Source organism: Euprymna scolopes, chromosome 24, assembly GCF_053919585.1.
Source record: "Euprymna scolopes isolate OS-2025 chromosome 24, ASM5391958v1, whole genome shotgun sequence".
NCBI lineage: Eukaryota > Metazoa > Mollusca > Cephalopoda > Sepiida > Sepiolidae > Euprymna > Euprymna scolopes.
In genome coordinates, this window is record NC_136505.1 from 51613309 (window position 1) to 51635694 (window position 22386).

Below are 22386 nucleotides of genomic sequence, written 5' to 3' on the forward strand. Positions count from 1 at the left end.
TGTGAAAATTCAGTGGGGGTCAAAAGAGTTTGTAGACCTATTTTCTTCTTAATTTCTTTATTAATTTTGCTTTATTTTTCATTTTGGATTCTTCCATTATTTGCTGGTTGCCATTTTGGTTCGTTCCATTACTACATTTTACGATAAAAGCCAGAATTTAATGATACTTTTACATTTTCAGATGAGACAAAAGTTTATGCAGGTAATCTTAATTTATCGATAATGGCTAAAGGAAAGATGTTGACAGATAGGGAGAAGGGTGAAATTGTTACATTTCTTGCTGCAAAGAAGTCTACATTGGAAATTTCGAAAATTTTGAAACGAGATCATCGAACTGTGAAACGTTTCGTCATTGACGGCAAAGATGGAAGAAAAAAGCATAAAAGTGGCAGACCAACGGTGACTTCATCACGGAATATTAGAAAAATCAAGAGGAGTTTGCTAGCAAACCCACACAGCACAAGCAAAGCTATTTTCGAGCATGTGTAAATCAGTTTGAAATATCTGGGCCTTTTTTGAGTTATATACGATTTATTTTTATTTTTGCGGAATGAGGTGTGGCTGTGTGTAGTTCTACAAGGTCTATCTTATCAAGCTTTACATTAACTCTTTGAGAATGGGTTAGTTTATTGCTAATCCCTTGAGGCGGCCTGATTAGAGACTGTCGGTTGGTTGCTCAGGCATTTTATAGTCTAGAATGTACATCTCATTGGCGCTGCTTCTTCTATCCCCACATCTGACTTTGTGCCCCCCCATCTTCCAATGGCGCTATAAGGGTAAATCACTACACTTTTTTGTGTCTCTGCTGGAGGATTAAAATCGACCATGCGTAGAGAAAGTGGCCGTTGAATTTTACTCCCTATATACACATTTCTGTCAGATCCCTCTCAGTACAACCCTATAAGTCTCCTGTGCGTCATGAGTAAGTTGCTAGAATCTGTGTTAAATAGAGAAGTAATCAACCATCTCAGCAAAAATACCCTTCTTAGTGACGCAATATGGTTTCCGTTCTGCTAGATATATAGCAGATGTGTTACAGTTATATCTCATAGGATTAGTGAATCTCTTGACGGAGGCTACCTTTCTATGGCAATTACTCTTGACATATACAAAGGCCTTTGATAGAGTATGGCATAAAGGTTTACTTCACAAGATCTCCAGCTATGGTATAGCTGGAAATGTCTTCTCAGTTATTAAATCATTTCTCTCCGATAGGTTCATAAGAGTAGTGGTTGATGGTCAGAAATCAGAAGCTCTCAGTATTAATGCTAGAGTCCGTCAGAGGTCCATCCTGGGCCCAATTCTCTTACTGATCTACATTAATGATCTTCCAAATGACACCCTTACACCATTCATAGACATTTATGCTGATGACACTACTATCTATGGTAGAACATCTAAGACCGTAAACGACCAAGTTCTCTCTGATTCTCTCTACTCTGATCTTGAGCGTGTGGTACAGTGGGGGAAGAGGTAACTGATTACTTTTAATGCATCTAAAACCAAGCTTTTATCTTTACATCATCAACGTCCTGATCCCCATCTGGCATCAATTGAAATAAATGGGTCTTGTCTTGGGGAGGTCTCATGTTTTGATAAGCTTCTGGGGTTGACCTTTACTCCTGATCTTAAATGGAACACATACATTAAATCTGTTGCCAAAGTCGCTGGAAAAATGGTGGGATCCTTTTATCGATCCAGTAAGTATCTTCCAGCTGATGCAATTCTCTATCTATATAAGAGCCAGGTACGTCCAAAAACGGAATACTGTTGCCACATTTGGCTACAAGCTGCCAGAAAGGACTTATCCTTCCTTGATCGAGTTCAAAATAGATTTGTAGTCTCGTAGGGGATGTCCTTTTCTCTTCCCTGCAACCTCTTTCTCACAGAAGAGATGTTGCGAGTTTGTCACTGATTTATCGTTATTTTCAGGTTAAGTGATCGGTTGAGCTCCAATCTATGGTCCCTCTCGCAAAACTGTCACAAGAAACCCGTCTAGCAGAAAACACTATCACTAATTTCCCCCACTCTTTATCTCTGCCTAAACCTAAACGTAGATTCCATGAGCAAAGCTTCTTTCTTAGAACTGCACGCCTATGGAATTTACTTTCGTTTTCCTGCTTTCCAGCTGACTACAATATGGTTGTCTTCAAGTCTTACGTAAACAAGTTCTTGAGGAGCCGTTCCATATACTTTAACAAATTTACCGAGTGTCCATTACTAACGATTACTATATTGTCCAATTTCTACTGTACACTCTTTAACACTTATCCTCGAGTGGTATCTTGGCCTTGATAAGTGGTGATGCCTATGTAAAAAAAATCATGGTTAATCCACCCAACCCATTACCTTGTATCATATGTTGAATTGCATTTTACATATTTCACTGTATGTAAAGTTTTGTACGTTTAAATATTTCTTATCAACATGTTGCGTTTATTACAGCGATTAACTGATCATTATAAATGTTGGCACACTCTGCTAGGCATAAAGTGTGGCATTGCGAAATATTTGTTTAGTTGAATATAGTTTTCTACAAAAGTGATAAAATAAGGATGTAAAAAAGGAGATACCTCAAATACGTATAGAATTACAAAGATAGTTATTAGACAAAAATAATGAAACATTCTTTGTTTTTTGTTGTTGTTTTTTTTTTGGTTCCCTGACAAAAAGAGGGTGTGTCTGTAAAGTCACCCTTGTCCATTCGCCCGTTTGTCTGTCCGCACTTTTCTCAAAAACTACGCCTTGGAAGTTGTTTTGAAATTTTACACAAACATTAAACATTGTATGAATAAAAAAGTAACAGCACGGAATATTCCGGTAAAACTCCAGTTGCACCCCCCCTAGAGGGTGCCTCTCGGGTAAAAATGGCTAAAATTGACACTTTTGTGCTTATTAAATAAAATTGATGCCTTGGATTTTTATGAAACTTTCTGAAAAGTTGTAACTAACTGATTTCTGTATAATTGTGTTTGTCTATACGTCGCGATAACTCTTGGACATTCCCCAGGGGCACTTTTAGGGCGAATAAAAACACTCCATTTTTAGGATTATTTTACCATATTTCTCCAAAATTCTCTGTGTATGTCTATTTAGCAGTTTTGCATGGTGCTGAACTCAAATTTAAATATGTTAAGGCCTTGGGGACTTTTGGGGCTAATAATAATAATAATAATAATAATAATAATAATAATAATAATAATAATAATAATAATAATAATGTCATCATTATTATGATCATTATTATTATTACTATTATTATTATCATGATAATAATAATTGCTACGATTACTACTAATAATAATTACAAAAACCAACAGCGACAATAATAATAATAATAATAATAATAATAATAATAATAATAATAATAATAATAATACGTGTTGTCACTCAGCTTTCAGAGAATGCCACACATTGATTTCAAGGAAAGATCTTTGATGAACTTTGTGTAAACTCCTTGTGAGCCAATAATAACAATAATAGTAATAATTTCATGAAAAAAAAAAGGGCAACGATACTAAAACCTGGGATTAAAAAGAAGCAGAGGTTGCAAAAAAGAGGAGCAAAATTATTTGGAAGGAAACTTACCTTAAATTAAGAGACAAGTGCAGCTCAAATTGTTTGGTTAGGGGTGGTTTTAATAGATCTTCTGAGAGCATTTTGACGAACAAGCCACTCGCACTCGACTCATAAAACTCTACATCGACAAAACTACAGAATCACCGATGTGCAGATTGTGCAATGAAAGAGCAGAAACATTAGCGCATACTATACCAGATTGGCCTGTGCTAGCTCAATCATATATATATATATATATATATATATATATATATATATATATATATATATATATATATATAAATGGAGGCACGACAAAATTGCGCAAACTCTACGCTAGAATATATTCAAACAGTAGCGTCAGCATAAACCAGAAGTGGTACAGGAAAAGACAATCCCAAACTTGTTAGGGGCATGCACATGCAAACTTATCAAGCCCTTGAACATTTCAAATCTGACATAATTTTTCTAAACAAACACCAGAGCACTTGCCTAATTATTGACATAGCTTGCCTTTTGATACCAGAGTGCAATGGAAAGAAAACTAAAAAAAGTATAACTATAAAGATCCGAAATAGAAATCAGGTACACTATAGAGATGTAAAAAAGTTAAGGTGATTCCCATTGTAAGTGGACGCTTAGGACATAAGAAAGCCCCCATAAATTGTTTGATCACATTGACGATACAATTTCTTTTCCAATTTTGCAAAAGTTTTAGCTTGTTAGGAATGACAAAAATGTTGAAGAACAACTTGAATGTCAATAGTCAATCGAATTGATCCGATGTTCAAAAAAAAAATCTACGAAAAATACTCCAAAGTTGATACTACTAAATAATAATAATAATAATAATAATAATAATAATAATAATAATAATAATAATAATAATAATAATAATAATAATAATAATAACTAAAAGAGTAGAAACTACCAGAATAGAAAGAAAGCAGATAATTGGACTCTTCTTTAAAAATTAATGCACACATCCGTTGTCGATCACCGGAGTTAAGCAACGTTGAGCCTGGCTAGTATCAGATGGGTGAATATTTGGGAATTCTGGTATTCAACAATGTCGACCCAGGAGAGGTGTGGTTGTAGATTGCGCAACTCTTGCCACAAAATTTCACGCGCAGACACCCTTCGAGGTTGTCCATAGTCTGTCAAAGACTGAAGGAAGCCTTTATTACTCTGATATATTGCTCTGATAAGTATATATATATATATATATATATATATATATATATATATATAGAGAGAGAGAGAGAGAGAGAGAGAAATAAAAATTACAATAAGTTTACCAAGTTTTCCGCGGATTAAGGACTATCCACTTATCTTGTGCTTCCTTTTTAAAATTAAATATGTTTTTAACTCTTTTTCAAGATGTTTTTTACCATGTTTTATTAATCATTTGTTCATATATATATATATATATATATATATATATATATATATATATATTGCAAAATTATGTTGAACATTCGATGACTCACGTTTTTTTATAACCTTAGTGTATATACATATATATATATATATATATAAACATATCAGAATAATATAATATATATATAAACCTATCAGAATAATATAATATATATATATAAACGTATCAGAATATATATATACAATCAGCATAAATAGAAAAACATAAACCAGAAATTTTTATGTAAAACATTATTTTTCGACACAATACTTCTAATAAAGGAAAGCAATAACATATCCTTATTCCGCGTTAGGTCCTTTTTTTCCGAGGAAAGAAACTAGTTAGTAAATCATATAAATCTCGGAGCGAAAAGATTTGCTCGTTTTAGCATTTTCTGAAACTAACATTTTACGAAGGTTGTCATAGAATGTAAAATAATTTCTGTAAAAAATAATGTTGTATCGGATAATATTCGTGAATTATTCGCAAAAGATAGTGTTTGTAAAGGGTCTCTCCGGGGGGTGGGGTAAAGTAAGAAGGAGGCAAATGAAAAAAAGAAAACGAAAAATCAAACCAGAATGGATAATCTAAAATATGGAGTCGTCTATTTAAATATCACGGAGGAAAGGAAGTGTAAAATTGTTTACGGAGTTTTAAAACAGTTACAAAAGATGATGTTGAAGATTTCAAGGAAATTTAGTCCTATGTGTTCGCGATGAATAGTTCTTGTTGAGGCTGTTAATAGATTGGATTAAATCCCTCATTCATGGAAGCAGAGGCAGGTTTCCTTCGTATGAAATTTTTTCCCGATAGCTAGCGTTTATCCGAATATTTCTCGACTGACGGATTTAACGGATTATTTTATTGCTAACAAGCTTCTTTTCTCTCAAGGGAAAAATCTTACATTCTTTGATACTCCTTAGAGTAAGGTTATTTTATTGGCTTTCCCTTTGCAGGAATACTGTCGAAAAATAAATCGTTACCTGTAAATTTCCGGTTTACTGTTTTTATTTATGCTTATGGTATTAAGCTCTACTTTGTACTGTCGTATCGAGTTTTTTTATTTGGTTGGAATAAATATAAACATTAATATACTAGGATCAATACTATAGGATACTAGGATCAATATTATAGGATACATTTACATTTGTCTAGTAAGTTTCTTCTACTAATTAATTGAATTTTATATATATATATATATATATATATATATATATATATATATATATATATATGACTACTTCATTTAATCACATAAATTAATATACGAAAGATTTATTCGTAAACTTTAAGTATTTACTTCAACAGTGCTTAATACATAGGTAGAGCTAGGTAGTAAGTTATAAAATATATATGGCGATTAAGCTACACCGAATATTTCGTGTTTCATCCACGCTAGAATTCATCAGGCTAATGCGAAGATTTTTACTTGTACTAAGTGTGATATGTAGTAGCTTTAATTCGATGGCGAGTATTTCTTATCCTGGCTCAAAACGGTTGACTGCACACCTGGGCTTCTTGACCTCAATGTTTCATTTCCTAAACATATATGACAGACTGGGTATTTTCACAATACCTGTTCCACACCAGCGGCTATAAATCAGGTATTCATATCTCTCTTCTTTCTTTTGATTTCAGACAGACGCACATACATAGACACACCTTCACACACATATACATAGAATGAGAGAGATAGAGAGAGAGAGAGAGGGGGGAGAACGAGACACATAGATAAATAGATAAATCAAACATTTTGTTTAGGATAATAACAGTTTCTACTTAAGTATAATACAATTTGTAAAGAACTAAAATTCATTCAAAACCGATTAAATCTCCTCGACTAATCGTAATGGACTCGTTAATTTTTATAAGAAAAATCACACCAAGAGATCACAGTTAATTGTTGCCAGGCGCACGAGTTGTTTTAATATTTGCTTGAGAGGCTCGCTATGTCTAGCAAAACTGAAGAGTCGTGAAACGACGAAACAGCCGTTTTTGGATGGAAACATAATCAAGAGATTTTTTTTTCTGTACTCAGGTTTCACCCAGATGACCGATGGAATATGTCTGCGTCGAAAGCCGCATTCTTTTATTAAATCGTTTAATGCCCATTTTTCAACTGCAAGCATTTTTTAATTGTAAGCAGTTTTTAATTGTAAGCATTGTATACAATGCAGTCAAGACCTGAAATGGGGACTGAAAATAGACCTAAATGGGCGCGCTGTCAGTACTTATTCCATATCACTTTTAATGTGTATTCTGCACAGCGAATTGAACTTCTATCTTAAGCTATTACATGAACTTCCGCACGAATACACTTTGTACACGTGTCACTTACATACTTCTTCATAACTGTGGACTACATATCTTATCCTTTATACTAAAAGTTTTTGTCTATTAAAACGTTCATCTTTAAAATGAAAACCCTTTTTTGTAAAGATTTCTATTCACAACAATAACGACCGTTTGTCTCCATAATTTTATTCTATTAAGTAACGAGCTTATAAGCATCTCTCTATAGGTTTTGATGTGAAATATTAATCAAGATCATGCTCAATCCATCGCGATGTGTACCTAAGATTATCTGAATTGTTTTGTAATCCTCAAAAAAAGTGACAATCCGAAGGAGTTTGGTCAGAGCAATATGCATAACGGGTTAAGTTTTCCAACTAAATTCTCTTATATGTTTGGTTAGTATGACAGGTTTTTTCATGAGTGATTTAAAAAAAATTTATGCCAAGATTGGTAGAATATTGCAGAAGAATATAAATAATGCTTTAATCTGAGAGGAAAATTTATGAATGAATAATCGTGATACGTAAGTAAGAAAAGCATAAAATAAATTACAATGGTTTAAAGTACCGATTTTACACACCAGCAAAGCAAAAAGGTGTTCATTCATAATTAATTACCACGGCCGAATTCCTTCTTGTAAAGGAAATAATCAATTATTTTTTCTAAGTTCGAGGTGCTTTCAATAAATTTTCAAAGAATTTTTCATGTGGGCACTTTTATTTCATAGTAAAAACGTGAAAGTTTAGCCCCCTTTGAAGTAATCTCCTTTAGATGCATTGCACTTATTGTATAGTTCTAGCTACTTCTCTAAAGCCTCACGGATGTTCTCTCTTGTGAGCGTGTCAATGACCCTCGTAACCACCTCTTTCATCTCCTAAATTGTCTCATAACGGCAGCCTTTAAATTTTATTTGAGCTTAGTGAATAACTAAAAGTCACATGGAGCAGAGTCTGGCTATAAGGGTGTGAGGTTAGGAACTGTGCTGATGTTCAGCTTGGTTGTGTAACAAAAGAAAATTGTGGAATGATGCATGCGTAGAAATCTTCCGCATCTTCAGTTCCTCGCGAATAATTGTGTGTGCAGTTCCCACACTGTCAAACTTGCACTTATTCTCTCTATAGACACACGACGGTCCTTATCCATGAAATTCTTTATTTGGCCAATCACATCTAGTATTCTGATTTTCTTATTCCTGCCATACCTTTCATAATCCTTACAGACTCCCTGCACTCCTTTAATCTCTTATGCCACTCAAAAACTGATGCTTTATTTATGCAAGATGGTGCAAAAGCAGTCTGAAGCATTCCATACGTTTCTATGGCCTTCTCCCAAGATTAGAGTAGAATTTTATTGTATATTGTTGTTTTAAATTGTCCTCACGCTCTGATTGCATTTTTGAAATGCACCAACTATGAAAATCAGGCTTTAATAGGGTTATTTCAATATTTTCGAAAGCTTAAGCATACTATCAGTTGCTACTTCAATCGACTGTTCATTCAGGGGAATTACTAAACTGTATTGGTCGATTACGCAAGCGAGGGTTACTAAGCTACTTCAAACAAATATATCCATTTATGAGATATCCCACACGAGAAGACGAAATTTGCTTTGAATATTTTGCGAACATATACGGTGATGGACACCAAGTTCAACTGCGCCATTCACTCTGCGCTACATTGAAGTGCACACACATCTTTCATTGAAGATGATGTGTTATAAACTGTTTACTTTTTCTCGAAAGTGCAAGGTAAGGATCAATTTGCATGAAAAAATTTCGATTAACATTTAAAGATATCTTTAAATTGGACCATAATTCAAAGCAGGTTGGTGAAAGTATGTAACAGGTTATTCCACTTGAGACGGCAAGAAAATCCACATTTTTTTTTCTTGACTGAACGGACATCAAGCTAGTTTCAAGTTCTCCAATAAGCTATGTAAACAACACGGGTTTAGCCGTAGCATTTGTCAAGAGATAGCCATTGCATTTTGTCTCCATTTTCCCCAGCATACTATTGATTGGTGTCACATGACCTTGATCATTTTGGCTGAAATGCTTGGATCTTTACTCCTGTAATTTATTGAAAAAAATAAGTAATAATAGGTTTGCCCGTGCGTGTTATAAAGTAGCGGTTTGAGAGTGATTTGATATTCAAGTTAAACTAAAATTCAATATTGGTGGCAAATCTGTTTTATATTAACTAAAGCATATATTCATATAATATAATAGAGGTCCTTAAATGCCAGAAAGCTTTCTACTCTAATCGTTTCTTCCCTCGAACAGCTAGACTTTGGAATTCCCCTCCTGCTACCTGCTTCCCTGACTGTACTGATATGCAGAAGTTTAAATGTAACGTAAACCTACATCTTATTAATCTTTCCAAGGCATGGCCCCAAATAGTATCCCCTTACGTTCAAGTGATGATACGCCTTGTTAGGAGTGAACGTGAGTAAAAAAAACAAAAACAAAACAAAACAAAAAAACAAGGCCCATGAACACCGAGACGTAAGGGGCTACTATAAACAAAACGATAAATATATAAAGTCAGCATAATCGAGGAGTTGTAAACTAAGATGTTTGTTCATATCATATTTAAATTTCTATACTTTTTACCATCAGGAAAACAGAGATCATTGAGAGAATTTCAAAATCAATCAGTTGAAGAACAGAATCGATTTACTTATAAAGATTCCAGACATCTGCAAACTTTTACAGCGAATAGTCGGTGTTGTTTATTGCTGGATTGCAATTGACGGGGAACAAATGCAGCAAATTTCCCGCATCACATCCCATTAAAGTTCTTGTAAAATTAGCAGTGGGGTATACCAGGACGCTGATGAGCTAGCTGGTGCTGGAAAGCCAATTTGGGACCTATAAGAGCATTGGCTCATTTTTACTCTATCAAGAAAGATAGATGTAGGATGGACATATAATTATTCGTTTCGTATCAAAATAAACAAAGCACGTGGACTCCTCGTGCGATTCAGACTGTTTTCTAATATGGTATACAGAATTGATTTTAGAGAATGACTACTTTCTCGTTACTCGTTCTGTAATCCGCTGTTTGTTTCTCAGCTGACTGAGCTTGAATTTTACACCTATGTAACTCATTCGACAATCTATCCCGATCGCACAATGTCATTAAACATTTTCGTGGTAAAATTTCAAAGGCGTAATATGACTTTATTATAAAATGGAAAACGAAAACTTGGAAACTTGTTATTCGATTTATGGTTGTCCAAAATCATGAATAACATGCTAAAACATGAAACATTCGTACAAACAAGAGAGTCCATTTAATCTCACCAACACAATGGCCTAACAATTGCAATGAATTATATATGGTAATTTATTGCAAACTCCACAATAAATAAACCAGGCTGGGAAAGTGTCATACAAATTGAACCGACGATTGAATTTTAAAGCCTTCAAATAATAAACAGGCGTAGTTATTTTACATGCGTTCAAAAATTTTAAAAACGATCTCTCCGTCATAGCATTTTTGATAGTCTCTCCAGGTGAAGCTCGACACAAAATAGCACATTCTTAATTAATTTCAAAGACATGTAGCTGAATATTAAAGTCAAGTAAATTGACGGTATGTTACACATCAGTTTGAAAAGAAAACAATTTATCAGTCTGGTAGGTTTAAAATGTTATTGTTAGAATGTCACGTTAACCTTATAGCTGGCATTTTTTAAAACCCAAACAAGGCACATTGCTACTTTGATGTAGGAGGTTACTATCAGGTATATAAGCTACAGGGGTACAATGTAGGGAGTTGGGCAGCAAGATGTCGGTCCACGTTACACTTGAACTTCTGCATGTCAGTATAGTTGGGGAAGCAGGAACCCGGAAGGGAATTCCAAAGTCTAGCGGTTCAGGGGAAGAAACTACTGGAGTAGAAGGCTCTCTTACATCTAGGGATCTCAACTGTGAAGGGGTGGGATTTCGCTGCCTGTCGGGTTTGTCGGGGGTATTTACGTCGAAGGGATACAAGTGCTTGCAGTTCCTCGGAGCATTCACCGTCAAAGTACTTGTAGAACAGGCAGAGGAATGCTACATTTCGTCGATAGGACAGAGGCTGAAACTTAGATGACAGTTCAGGACCAATTAGGTTGGCGACTTTTGTCGCTTTGTTTAACTTAAATTCTACATATTATTCTTGGGCATTGGTAATTGAAAAGAAAACCCATATCGCTTACTATTACAATGGAGCCACCAACGAAAGCTTACCAGCCTTAAAGCGAGCGGCATATTTCGCACAAGAGAACTCATTTGTATCGTGATAAAAAAAAAAACACTGTTCGTAATTGCGCACTTCATTTGTAAAGACAAATGACTTTGAAGGAAAAAAATGAGCAGACTATCAGTTGAATTTTTGGATATTTGGGAAAGCGTTGTAGTTTGGAAATCGTCAGTGTTTTTTTTTTTTTTTTTTGGTGGGAGGCGAGAATCGCTTCAGACAAGGCATCAACCCACTTAATGAAAGGGGCTAAAATACTATTTAAAGGAAATAAACTAGCCAACGAAAAATGCTAGATAGATAGATTCTGGCCGAGAGAATTATGAGTATTCCTTTTTTTTTCAGAAGCATCGTTTATGTGATATCAGGAATAAAAGACAAATTAATGGAAACGATAGTTAAGAGTCTATTCATATTAAACTGAAGGTTTGTTGCGGTGCTACAAACCTTCAGTTTAATATGAATAGTCTCTTAACTATCGTTTCCATTAACATTTCAAGAGGCACCTATGTTTATAAAATTTAAAGTGCCATTTATTTCACGTTTATTATGATATTATTGTTTATAACTAAGATTATTCGTTCTTTGAAGTGGTGTTTTGCCTGGTACAGGCATTGACAGCTATGACTTTATCTATCTCTCTCCTTCCGGGCATTCATTAATTCGTTGTTGGTCATCATTCACAACCCCATTCACGCTCTTTCGCGACAATGTTTGATGTATTGTCACAGCTTTCTTTGCAGTCCTAAAGAGAGTAAATTGCAGTTTCTTTCTATCCGAGCAGTGCCCATACTAGACAGTTTCCTGATAATTGTACCCAAAATGATCTTCTGCGCAGCACAACGGCATACGAAACTATGGATAGAATATACGGCATGATCACGTTGACACAAAGGTTCCCACCAGATAACTGAAGTTAAGCAACGATGAGCTGGGCTAATACAAGATGGATGATCATTTGGAGATGCTAGGCGTTGTATAGCATGACGGGATAACAATACTGTCAAAGGAAAATGCTATGCGCCCCCTTCTCTCTGCTAGTCTGTTGGAGACTCCTGAGTAAAGTTGAGTACCTCCTTCAGCCCCTTCATCAGGATAATGTGAGGTCATAGAACGCGGACGACTGATTTCATGCGAAAGCAATCAAGAAACAAAGATTATAGGTCAAGTATAATCAAAGTAATATTTGGTTAATATGCTGTTGTTATAATGTTAACTAGCACTAAGGCGTATTACTCTATAAATCGGATAAATAACGAATATGCGAATTCCCCATTCGCGTATCTCAGGACTGTTTCAATTTCTGATCGTTTAGAATTCTTACTGAGACTCGACTAAACCAATGGCGAGTAAGGAGAATTGTAGTTGTAAATTTCGTAATACTTTTGGTTGTATTATAGCTGAATCCTCGTTCAGATATTTCTTCTTGAGACAGCAACATATCAGCCAAGTGTATGTGTAAAGCACTTTTTGACATTAAGTGAGATAATAACTGTCCCTATCCTTTTGCGAACTGTTGTTTTTACGTATACCTACGTTAAGATCATAAAAGTGGGTCGCCCTTTATATAAATGTAAAACACTTTTATCAGTTGTTCGAGATTTCGCATGATAACAAACTGAAAAAAATCGCCTTGTCTAAATTCTTACTTTAACAGAGAAATATATTATTCATTAGTGGTGTCTCATATCTTATTTGTGCCCTGGACTGAACTATCTTCTTAATGAAATACTTTTAACATTATTGGAGATAAATGTTCACCATTAATAGAATGTTAATATACAGACTAGAAACGTTTTAAATATTTCACCCGATGAGTTCTTACATCCCCTCCTAATTCCATTTATTTGTTTCTTATAATTTTCCCTCATGAGTAACCAGTGTGTCTTGAAGTTAGATAGGTCTTATTGTTAGTTTAATATGCTAATTTGTTTATGTTGTTGCGATGTAAGTTTCGAATCAATCGTCACCACTGTTATAGGAATGTAAGTTTCGAAACCATCGTCTCCAGTGTTGTCGCCTACCAGGCTGGTAATAACCAAGATACACACGGTGGTAAAATTAACAAAATGTTTATTGGCAAGCTTCTGTTACAGACTTATACTGGCAGTTTTTAGAGGAAAACTCAAGGTCAAGTGTAAGCTTGATGAAAGTGTTTCTCTAGACCGCACTACATTCGAACTTGGAACAGCCTGATTTTCAGTTCCTGTAGTTAATCACTGATCCATTGTATGTTTTGCCTTGCACACTTTTTGTATGATCCTGGAATCAATAAAAGCTGTTCAGATTTAGACAATACTTTTCATTTGTGTGATATAATTATAGCTCAAATCTTAAACAGATAACCAACAACATTGCGTGAGTTACTTTAGTGCTTGTCCTTAAGGATGCGGGTTCAATTTTACTATCTTATGCAAATTTGCATTTGGAATAAACTATCGATGGTATGCGTTTAATTAGACATCCATTTTAAGGAGTTACGATCCTTCGTTGGATCAAAAATGATTTTTTTTAAAGAAAAAAATTGGATATAACAGTTCCATAAAAATATGCATAAATGAATCCTTCTTATTAAGTTTTAAGTCGATAGAGGATATAAACGTTTATATAAATACTGAGTTCCAGTTAAATTATCCGGACCAGAAATGAGTGGGATTGCATATCCAGAAAATTTCATTAAATACATTTTTAAAAAACTTAAATTAATTGATCGGCTCGCTATATATCGCGTTCTCAACACACCTTTCTCCCCGTTCTAAGCATATATATATATATATATATATATATATATATATATATATATATATATATATATATATATATAAGTGAACGTGTATGCGTGTCTGTGTGTCTGTCTGTGTGTGTGTGTGTCTGTCTGTGTACATTTCCCTACGCAACAGCTCTGTCAACTTTATGTCTAAAGACTCGAAATTTGATATACAGGGTACTGAGATTTTGGAAATCTATGTAATCCGTTTTCGATCTGAAATTTGGCTTTTAAGGAGTCAAAGTTCAACGATTTGACCTTTGAGAACTCTACCAAACTCCTCCGACAATTTTGGGTCTGAATTTTAGATATAGGTTCCTTGGACATTGATCTAACTTAATAACTTGATTTGACTCCAAAACAATAAATGTTAAGGGGTCATAATAGGGGTCAAAATAAAAAAAAATTGACCGCTTTTTCTTTTTTTTTTTTTTTGCTTAACGTACACCATCCAAACACCCGGGCAACGCCGGGCTTAAATGCTAGTGTTTTTATAAAACTGATGCTTTTTTTAATAGCGTAAAATGTAGTTTTGGGGTGCAGAAAAACTTATAGCCCGCAACAAATATGAGTTTATTCACGTTTCTCTAAAACTGTATTTTAAATATTGAACTTACCAAAATGATGTAAATTAATGTTTAATACATACTTAGAAAGTAATGATCTGCTACATAGTTGATTAGTAATAATAAAATCACATTGTAAGAGAAAAACTTTTATTTACTCCTTCAATCTACCGCCTTTTGACAAACAATGTTATTTTGTTTTCATTGATTTATTTCGCCCGTTAAAAATACTGCATATCTTAATTACTACAAGTTTCTTTCTTATACTATTGCAAAAATGCTCATACATTATTATAATGATCACCGAAAACGGGGCTACATGGGAAAAAGCTCACTCTCATATTATTGTCAAAGATTGCTAGATTAGCTGTTTTGTAAATTTTATTCGGACTTTTTTAAAGGGTAATTGACGGACTACTTAAAGGAGGAGCAACCAGAGAGAGACGGTGAGAGAGAGACAGGGAGAGACAGAGAGAGAGAGAGAGAGAGAGAGAGAGAGAGAGAGAGAGAGAGAGAGTCAGTGGAGAAAGAGAAGGTGGAAAAGTAGGATAAACTCAGTTCTAGAGTTACAGACTTCAGGGGTTTGCGTTAAATTCAGTCACATTGATGAATCATATAATGAGGAAACACGTATTCGTCTATAATTATATTTTGAAAGTATATATGTGGGCACCTATCTGAACACACCAGATTGCTCAATGAAAAATTATTCGCAACTAGCATTTAGGTGAATTATTTTTTTCTTTCAAATGTATCGAAAAAATAAGCAAATATATGAAAGCTATAAAATGCGAAACATTCGGTACTAGTGAGATAGAGGCGATTCATTCTCTACAAAGGCTGATCGAATTTTGACAGGACATAACACACTTAATTAAATGAATGAATAGACTTGCACAAAATTACAACATATTTGCACACTCGCTAAAAGAAATAATATAATTTATCAATATTTTGTGCGATTCGGGGTAGATAAAGCAGGGTGTGGGCATCATTAAGAACTGGTATATTTTTTGGACCAATCACTAATTTTGAAAACGAGCAAAAAATATTATAATACGGAACAGGAAATAATGAAGAAATATTCTTATCTTGAAGAAATTTTTTTATTAATGTCTATGTTGAAGCACAAACTAGTTTTCATGTTAATTTGTTTCATTATTTTATTCCATTTAGGCAATGGTTACTTGTTTTTTTTTATAGGGGAGGCGGCTACCGGTTTTTTACGTAAATCTGCGCCAGGAATAAATAGATTTGTCTGGTTGAAACGCTGAGCGTGTACATATTTTTTACACTACTATATTTTTACCCTACTATATTCCAACGTGAACAAGTTTCTGATGAGCCGTTCCACTTAAGTTAACAAATTTACCGAACTTCCATTACTATCGATTACTATATTGTCCTTTTGACTACTCTATACTCTTTAACGCTTATCCTTGAGTGGCCTATCGGCCTTGATAAGTGGTGACGCCTATGTAAAAAAAAAACTCGTTTACGTATTTAAGAGCTGATTTTAGCATTGAATTGCAAAGAAAATGATAGACTTTTGCTTCCATACATTTCCACGTCGCATGTATATACACGGGTATTATTTTTCATTTTGTACGTATTTTATTAAACGGTACATGGCGGTGATACATGCTCCACTGCATGCACCGTTATTTGATATGTTTATCCATTCGTTCATTGGAGAGTGTTGTCACATTTATTTAGTTTTCTTCTGGTTGTCGCGCTTATAAAAAATCGTATTAAAACAACTACTAATATTGTCATACTTGCTTATTTTTTCCGATGCTGATTGGTAATGCCCTCCAACGAATTTTGGTTGTTTCGGTGTCAAAACAACATGATCTACTGTGGTCTACGTGTGCCAGGTACAATTTTTATCCGGAATTTATATATTCTTCTATCAACTGTAGAGCTGAGGTGGGATTCTAAAGCGTTGGTTGTGAAACTAAGAAAAATCTAAAATGACGTCAGTGCGTCTATGTTTGGTCTGGAATTGTTTCAAATCATCCTGAACTTTTAAATGTCATTGGACACAAGCAATCTCGGTTCAGGGACAATGTGCAACTGATTACGAAAAGGCCTGATTTACTACAGACTGATTGTATAGTCTCCATTACAAGGAGTATATATATATATATATATATATATATATGTATATATATATATATATATATATATATATATATTATTTTCCAAAGGTAGGGGTCCTGGGTATGACCTTAAGCTATATCCAGTGGTGAGGCCCCAGCTTGTGGGCTTTGGGGAGTGTGGAGTCACCCTTTAATTGCCATTGCTCCCAGGTCCACTTTGGCCCGGAGTGGTAGTACCTGTTAGGGACCCAACTATGGGTTAAATAGAATCCGACTTGAAAACAACAAATATATTCTATTAAAAAATTTTTTTTCAAAATCTTTGGATTCGGCATTAAATAACCTGAAAAGGGTTGATATGCCGTAAAACAAAAACAACCAACCAACCAAAGGTAGGGTAACCAGTGAAATATAACGAGGTTCATACAAGAGTGCTCAATACAGAAGTAGAGCAGGTTACATTTGTCTTTACATAAGCAGTAGTTTGTTGCTACACAGTCATGAGCATGTTTCGATCTACTAGTATTTACTAACTAGAGACCTCACCAGGCAACAACCCTTATTTTCGAAAATGGAATTATATATATATATATATATATATATATATATATATATATATATATATATATATATATGCATATATATATACTAGGGACCAAAATGAGCCCATTTTAACCTACTTAAATCTTTATTATGCGTGATCCAATAAGTAAGTGTTGTTAGTTGCTTTAATGTAAGAATGTTTAAATAACATCGCGGTGGAAATTCAAATCATAGATAATAATTTACAATGGAATGACACTAGCTCTAAATAGTAACAAGTTTCTGGATTTTGATAAAACGAAAAAAAAAAATACCCGACCCAGGAGAGGTAGGCTTAATTTCCTGAAGATATCAGAAGCATTTTTTTTTTGCTTGGCTCCCCCTGAGGGCAGACTTAGACACAAGGTTGGTTATTAATGTGGGAGGAAACCAGCTCCTTAAAGAAGGGTCACTCTTGTTAGCAACAAAAACTGAAGAAAATGCATCAGTCATGTACTGTCATGAACGATTTCTCCTCCACTAACCGAGACCAAAAGTGATTGAAAAAGTGAACTGCAACATAAGAACAGATACTACACTTTGTTCCTGGCCCGAAGGCCAAGAACCCTTTTTTCTTATTTTTATTTCTAGAATTGTCTTTCATTGATTGTAAGTATTACAGACATAAAAAACAATATATCATCATACAAAACTTAATGTATGACACTCATTCTTATTCAATTCCATTACATGATTTTGATTCCGTTCAATGTTTTAAAAGCTTTATCGTACTGCGTCTTGAGAAATAATTACAATCCAGAAAATATTGCTTAATTCGTGTCTAATCTATCCATCCATCTATACTCCTATCAATTCGTTTTCATTTTGTGCGTATATGGCTCAGTTTGCATGATTAAACAATATCATATTTTAACCTATTAAGTTATGTGAAACACAATCATTATCTCATCCATAAATTATTTGGCATCTAATGAAATTTAAGCGTTTTTTAATAAGAAAATAATCACCTGTTAATGTAAAATAAAACATATATAACTTATAAGTGTTGATTTGTAATATTAGCAATAAATAATAGATTCTTAAGCTGCATGTCATTTCAAACTATTTGCTTTTCAAATGTAATAACTGTTATAATAGAACGTCTTTAGACGCAATTACCATAATGGTGAAAACATTCTGGAGTATCCGCCATTTAAGCAACACTATTTCGATAGATTCGTTCAGTCTCAAGAGACAATGGATACTCCCTGTAATGGTAGCTGCTCGCGTAACTCTAAGGCAAGAGTTGCGCAATTTCCAACCACTCCTCTCCTATATCGTTACTGCTTTAGTCTAGTGGCAAGAAGAAATTCAGGATGACTTTCTTTTTTTTTTTTTACACGGTGGTCGCCAGGGATAAAAGTTATTGCAAGTACAGTACGTTATTGTGGAGATTTAATGAAGTGTTTACTTAAGGGGGCGGTTCATTAGAAATTTGATAACGTAAGACTTGAAGACATCCATGTTGTAGTCAGGTGGGAAGCAGGCAGACGGAACAGAGTTCCACAGGCGTGCAGTTCTAAGAAAGAAGCTTTGTTCATGGAATCTACGTTTTGATTTAGGCACAGATAAAGAGTGGGGAAAATTTTTCACAGTGGATTCAGCTAGACGGGTGTTTTTCGTGAAAGATTGGCGGGGGGGGGACCAGAGATTGGAGTTCAGACGAGCACCTGCCATGGAAATAACGATAAAACAAGGATAGGCTCGCAACGTCTCTTCTGTGGGAGAGAGGTTGCAGGGTAGAGAAAAGGGCATCCCTCACTAAGCCACGACTGGAAACAATGCCGAGATTAGCAGAGAGCTCATACAGCACTTGGAATCCCTAAATAGTCACTCATTTTAGTGCTGACTAGGCTCAACTTTGCTTCACTTCGGTGATCAAAGGAGAATATGTCTGCCAACGTGATTATACCGTATAAAACTGTTTAGTTGCAATAAAATCAATTCGTCAACTTACCCGTCGCGAGCAAACGAACTCCAGATAGATATCATGTCGTTGCTCAGCATTTCTTCGCCCGATGTAGTTGATGGCATTTTGAATACATTTCCAAATATGAATGGTAATTCCTCCGAATTGCGAGCGCCGGCGTAGTTTTGCGATGTTGAGAAAGATGGTTGTTTATTAAAAAAGTACATGTATACATCTTTAGCGCCGGAGAGGCGAATAGCTACATTCTGGATGAACACCAGCATTTGGCTATTTATTACGTCCATATAAGTCTTCTGCAGATCTTTTAGTAAGAATTTGGATAGCATTAATTCTACAGACAGATTATTAAATGTCTGCCCCCCGAATGAAGATAAATGCTTCTTAAGTGCATCTATGTCTTCGATGCTATCGTTGGCATTGAAAACAAACTCGTTGTTATTAAGTCCAATAAGAGTAGGGATGTTCATCTTGTTCGTAGCCAATTGTTCAAGAATACTACTATTAAGGAAAACTTTATCAATAATGGGACCAAATATGGGTGCGTTTGGCTTCAACTCCACACCCGAAAGCTCTTCTGTGGTTTTGTTTTGCATGCATTCTATTTGCTGACGAAGTGCAAAGGCGTGAGTTTGTCCGTGTAGATGAATATGGGGGCAGGAAGTAAGCTTTGCTACTAGCCAGAACGCCTTCCCAGGGTTTGTTATCGCTCCAACCATACCGCTTTGCATGATAGCTCGGGAAAATAATCCATTTGTAATGGTCGGGCTTGATATGAGCACATAGATACTAACAGCTGCAGAAGACTGACCAAAAATCGTGATTTTCTCCGGATCCCCACCAAAAGCATATATATTTGCTTTCACCCATTTCAGAGCCATCACCTGGTCATGCAGGCCGGCATTTCCTGGGAAGGTGGCGTCTCCAGTACTTAAAAATCCGAAAATTCCGAGACGATAGTTAACATTGACCACAATGACGTCACCTTTACTGGCGAGGGTTTTCATGTCAGGAGTAAACAGATATTCTTCACTGTTGATCCATACCATTACGGATCGGTTTGCATTTGGTTCAGACATATTTCTCGGGATATAAATGTTTAGATACAAGCAGTCTTCAGACATGGTCGGAGCAAGGGTCGATGACTTGGAATTGGTGTGCATGCAACTGGGGGGCATTTTGGTCGCATTCAGAGACCCGTTCAAGGAAACGGCCTGGGGTTTCTCAAAACGTAGTTTTCCTATTGGCGGTTCTGCGTAAGGGATTCCCAGGAAAGAAGTAACATTTGAGTGGGTGTTGTAAAGTCCATCCCATACACCCAGCCCCTGGATGTTATATTCTTGCGGTAAATTGTGACAGTGGACGAGCTCGGCGCTAAGTCCGAATAAAAACAAAACAGAGAATAGTTTGTATTTTCGCTTGATAGTGTTTTTTTTTAAACGGTCCATGAATAGCATATTTGTTTTTTTTTTTTTATTTCTTTAAGGAAAAATACGTTTTCTATATCTTGTTGTCGGTGATTTCTTTTCTTTTTCCCCTCTTCTTTTCTACAAGTCAACAACCGAATAAGTTCGCCTTTACAGTCCAACAGGTGTCTTTTTTCATCAATTTTTTTTTATATTTGTTTTTTCTTCTTTTTAAACAACAAAGCATTTAAGTGTTTAGCGTTTTTGTTTTGTTTTGTTTTCTGTTTTTTTTTGTTTTTGTTTTTTAATTCGGAAAAGTATTTTTTTTTTTTTGCGGTTGGAAATATTTGATATAATTTTTTAAAAAGAAATAACCGAACTTTTCTTTAAAAATCCAATGAGCTTGTGTGTCATCCTTTTTCCCCTCTCTCTCTCTCTCTTTCTATTTCTTTTCCCTTTCGCCTTTCTCTCTCTCTCTCTCTCTCTCTCTCTCTCTCTCTCTGGCTATTTTTTATATGAAACAGATTACCCTCTGCAGTATATAAACAAGCTATACAACAGAAATGCTACTGATAAATGGAAAAAGAAGAAAAACAAACTGAGTGATGAGAAAACGTCGTATTTCTTTAGACGAGTGCGCGGTTGTCAAACTTCGTGAAAGGTACGCATGCGTACAACGGTGGACCAAGTTTCACTCCTCTTTTGTAGTGGGGTATATACCACAAAACATCAGCCACACACATACAACACATACACACATATGCGTGTGTGTGTGAATGTGTTTGCGTGCGAGTATGTATATACATTAGAGGGTAATATATATATATATATATATGTATACATATATATGTTTGTGTGTGTATATATACATATATATATATATATTATTATTATTATTATTATTATTATTATTATTATTATTATTCCGTGTATTTAGACATATCATTTACATATTTATATACGTATATTACAATTTACTTAAACACTGATTAATAAATGAGCAACGATAATTTGTAGGTAGGTAAATATACTTACTGCACGGAAAATACACAGAAACATTCATGTTTTATTTCCGGGAAAGTTTTTCAAGGTAGGTGCTCAATGGGCAGGTATTTTCATTATAGAAATAAAACAAACATGTTTATATTTCGTTACTTTGCTATATATATATATATATATATATATATATATATATATATATATATATATATATATATATATATATACATATATATAAATATATATATATATATATATATATATATATATATATACTAGCAAAAGTACCCATCATTGATTGGGTTCAAAAACAGCCTACAGAAAATGGACTTATGAAAGTATAATAGGTTATGGACAGGAAGGGTTGTAAAGAGATAGCTTCGAATTTGGGGGTATCAAAACCAAAGCAAAATATGATGAAATTAAAAATAAAATAGATAAACCTAATAATTTATTATACAATATCTGTTCACACAGAAACACTTATCACAATATGCTGTGGATCTATATATAAAAAAAA

General features: G+C 34.6%; 1 protein-coding gene across 1 annotated transcript in view; it reads right to left on the reverse strand.

The window, feature by feature from the left end:
• The window catches only part of LOC145246496 (uncharacterized), an 87900-nt gene extending 66343 nt beyond the window's left edge, over window positions 1-21557 (reverse strand). Inside the window, exon 1 of the mRNA XM_080108114.1 lies at window positions 19492-21557. Coding sequence (XP_079964240.1) covers window positions 19492-20918 — 1427 coding nt within the window. The 5' untranslated portion in view covers window positions 20919-21557. The remainder of the gene's footprint in view (window positions 1-19491) is intronic.
• Between the last annotated feature and the right edge of the window lie 829 nt (window positions 21558-22386).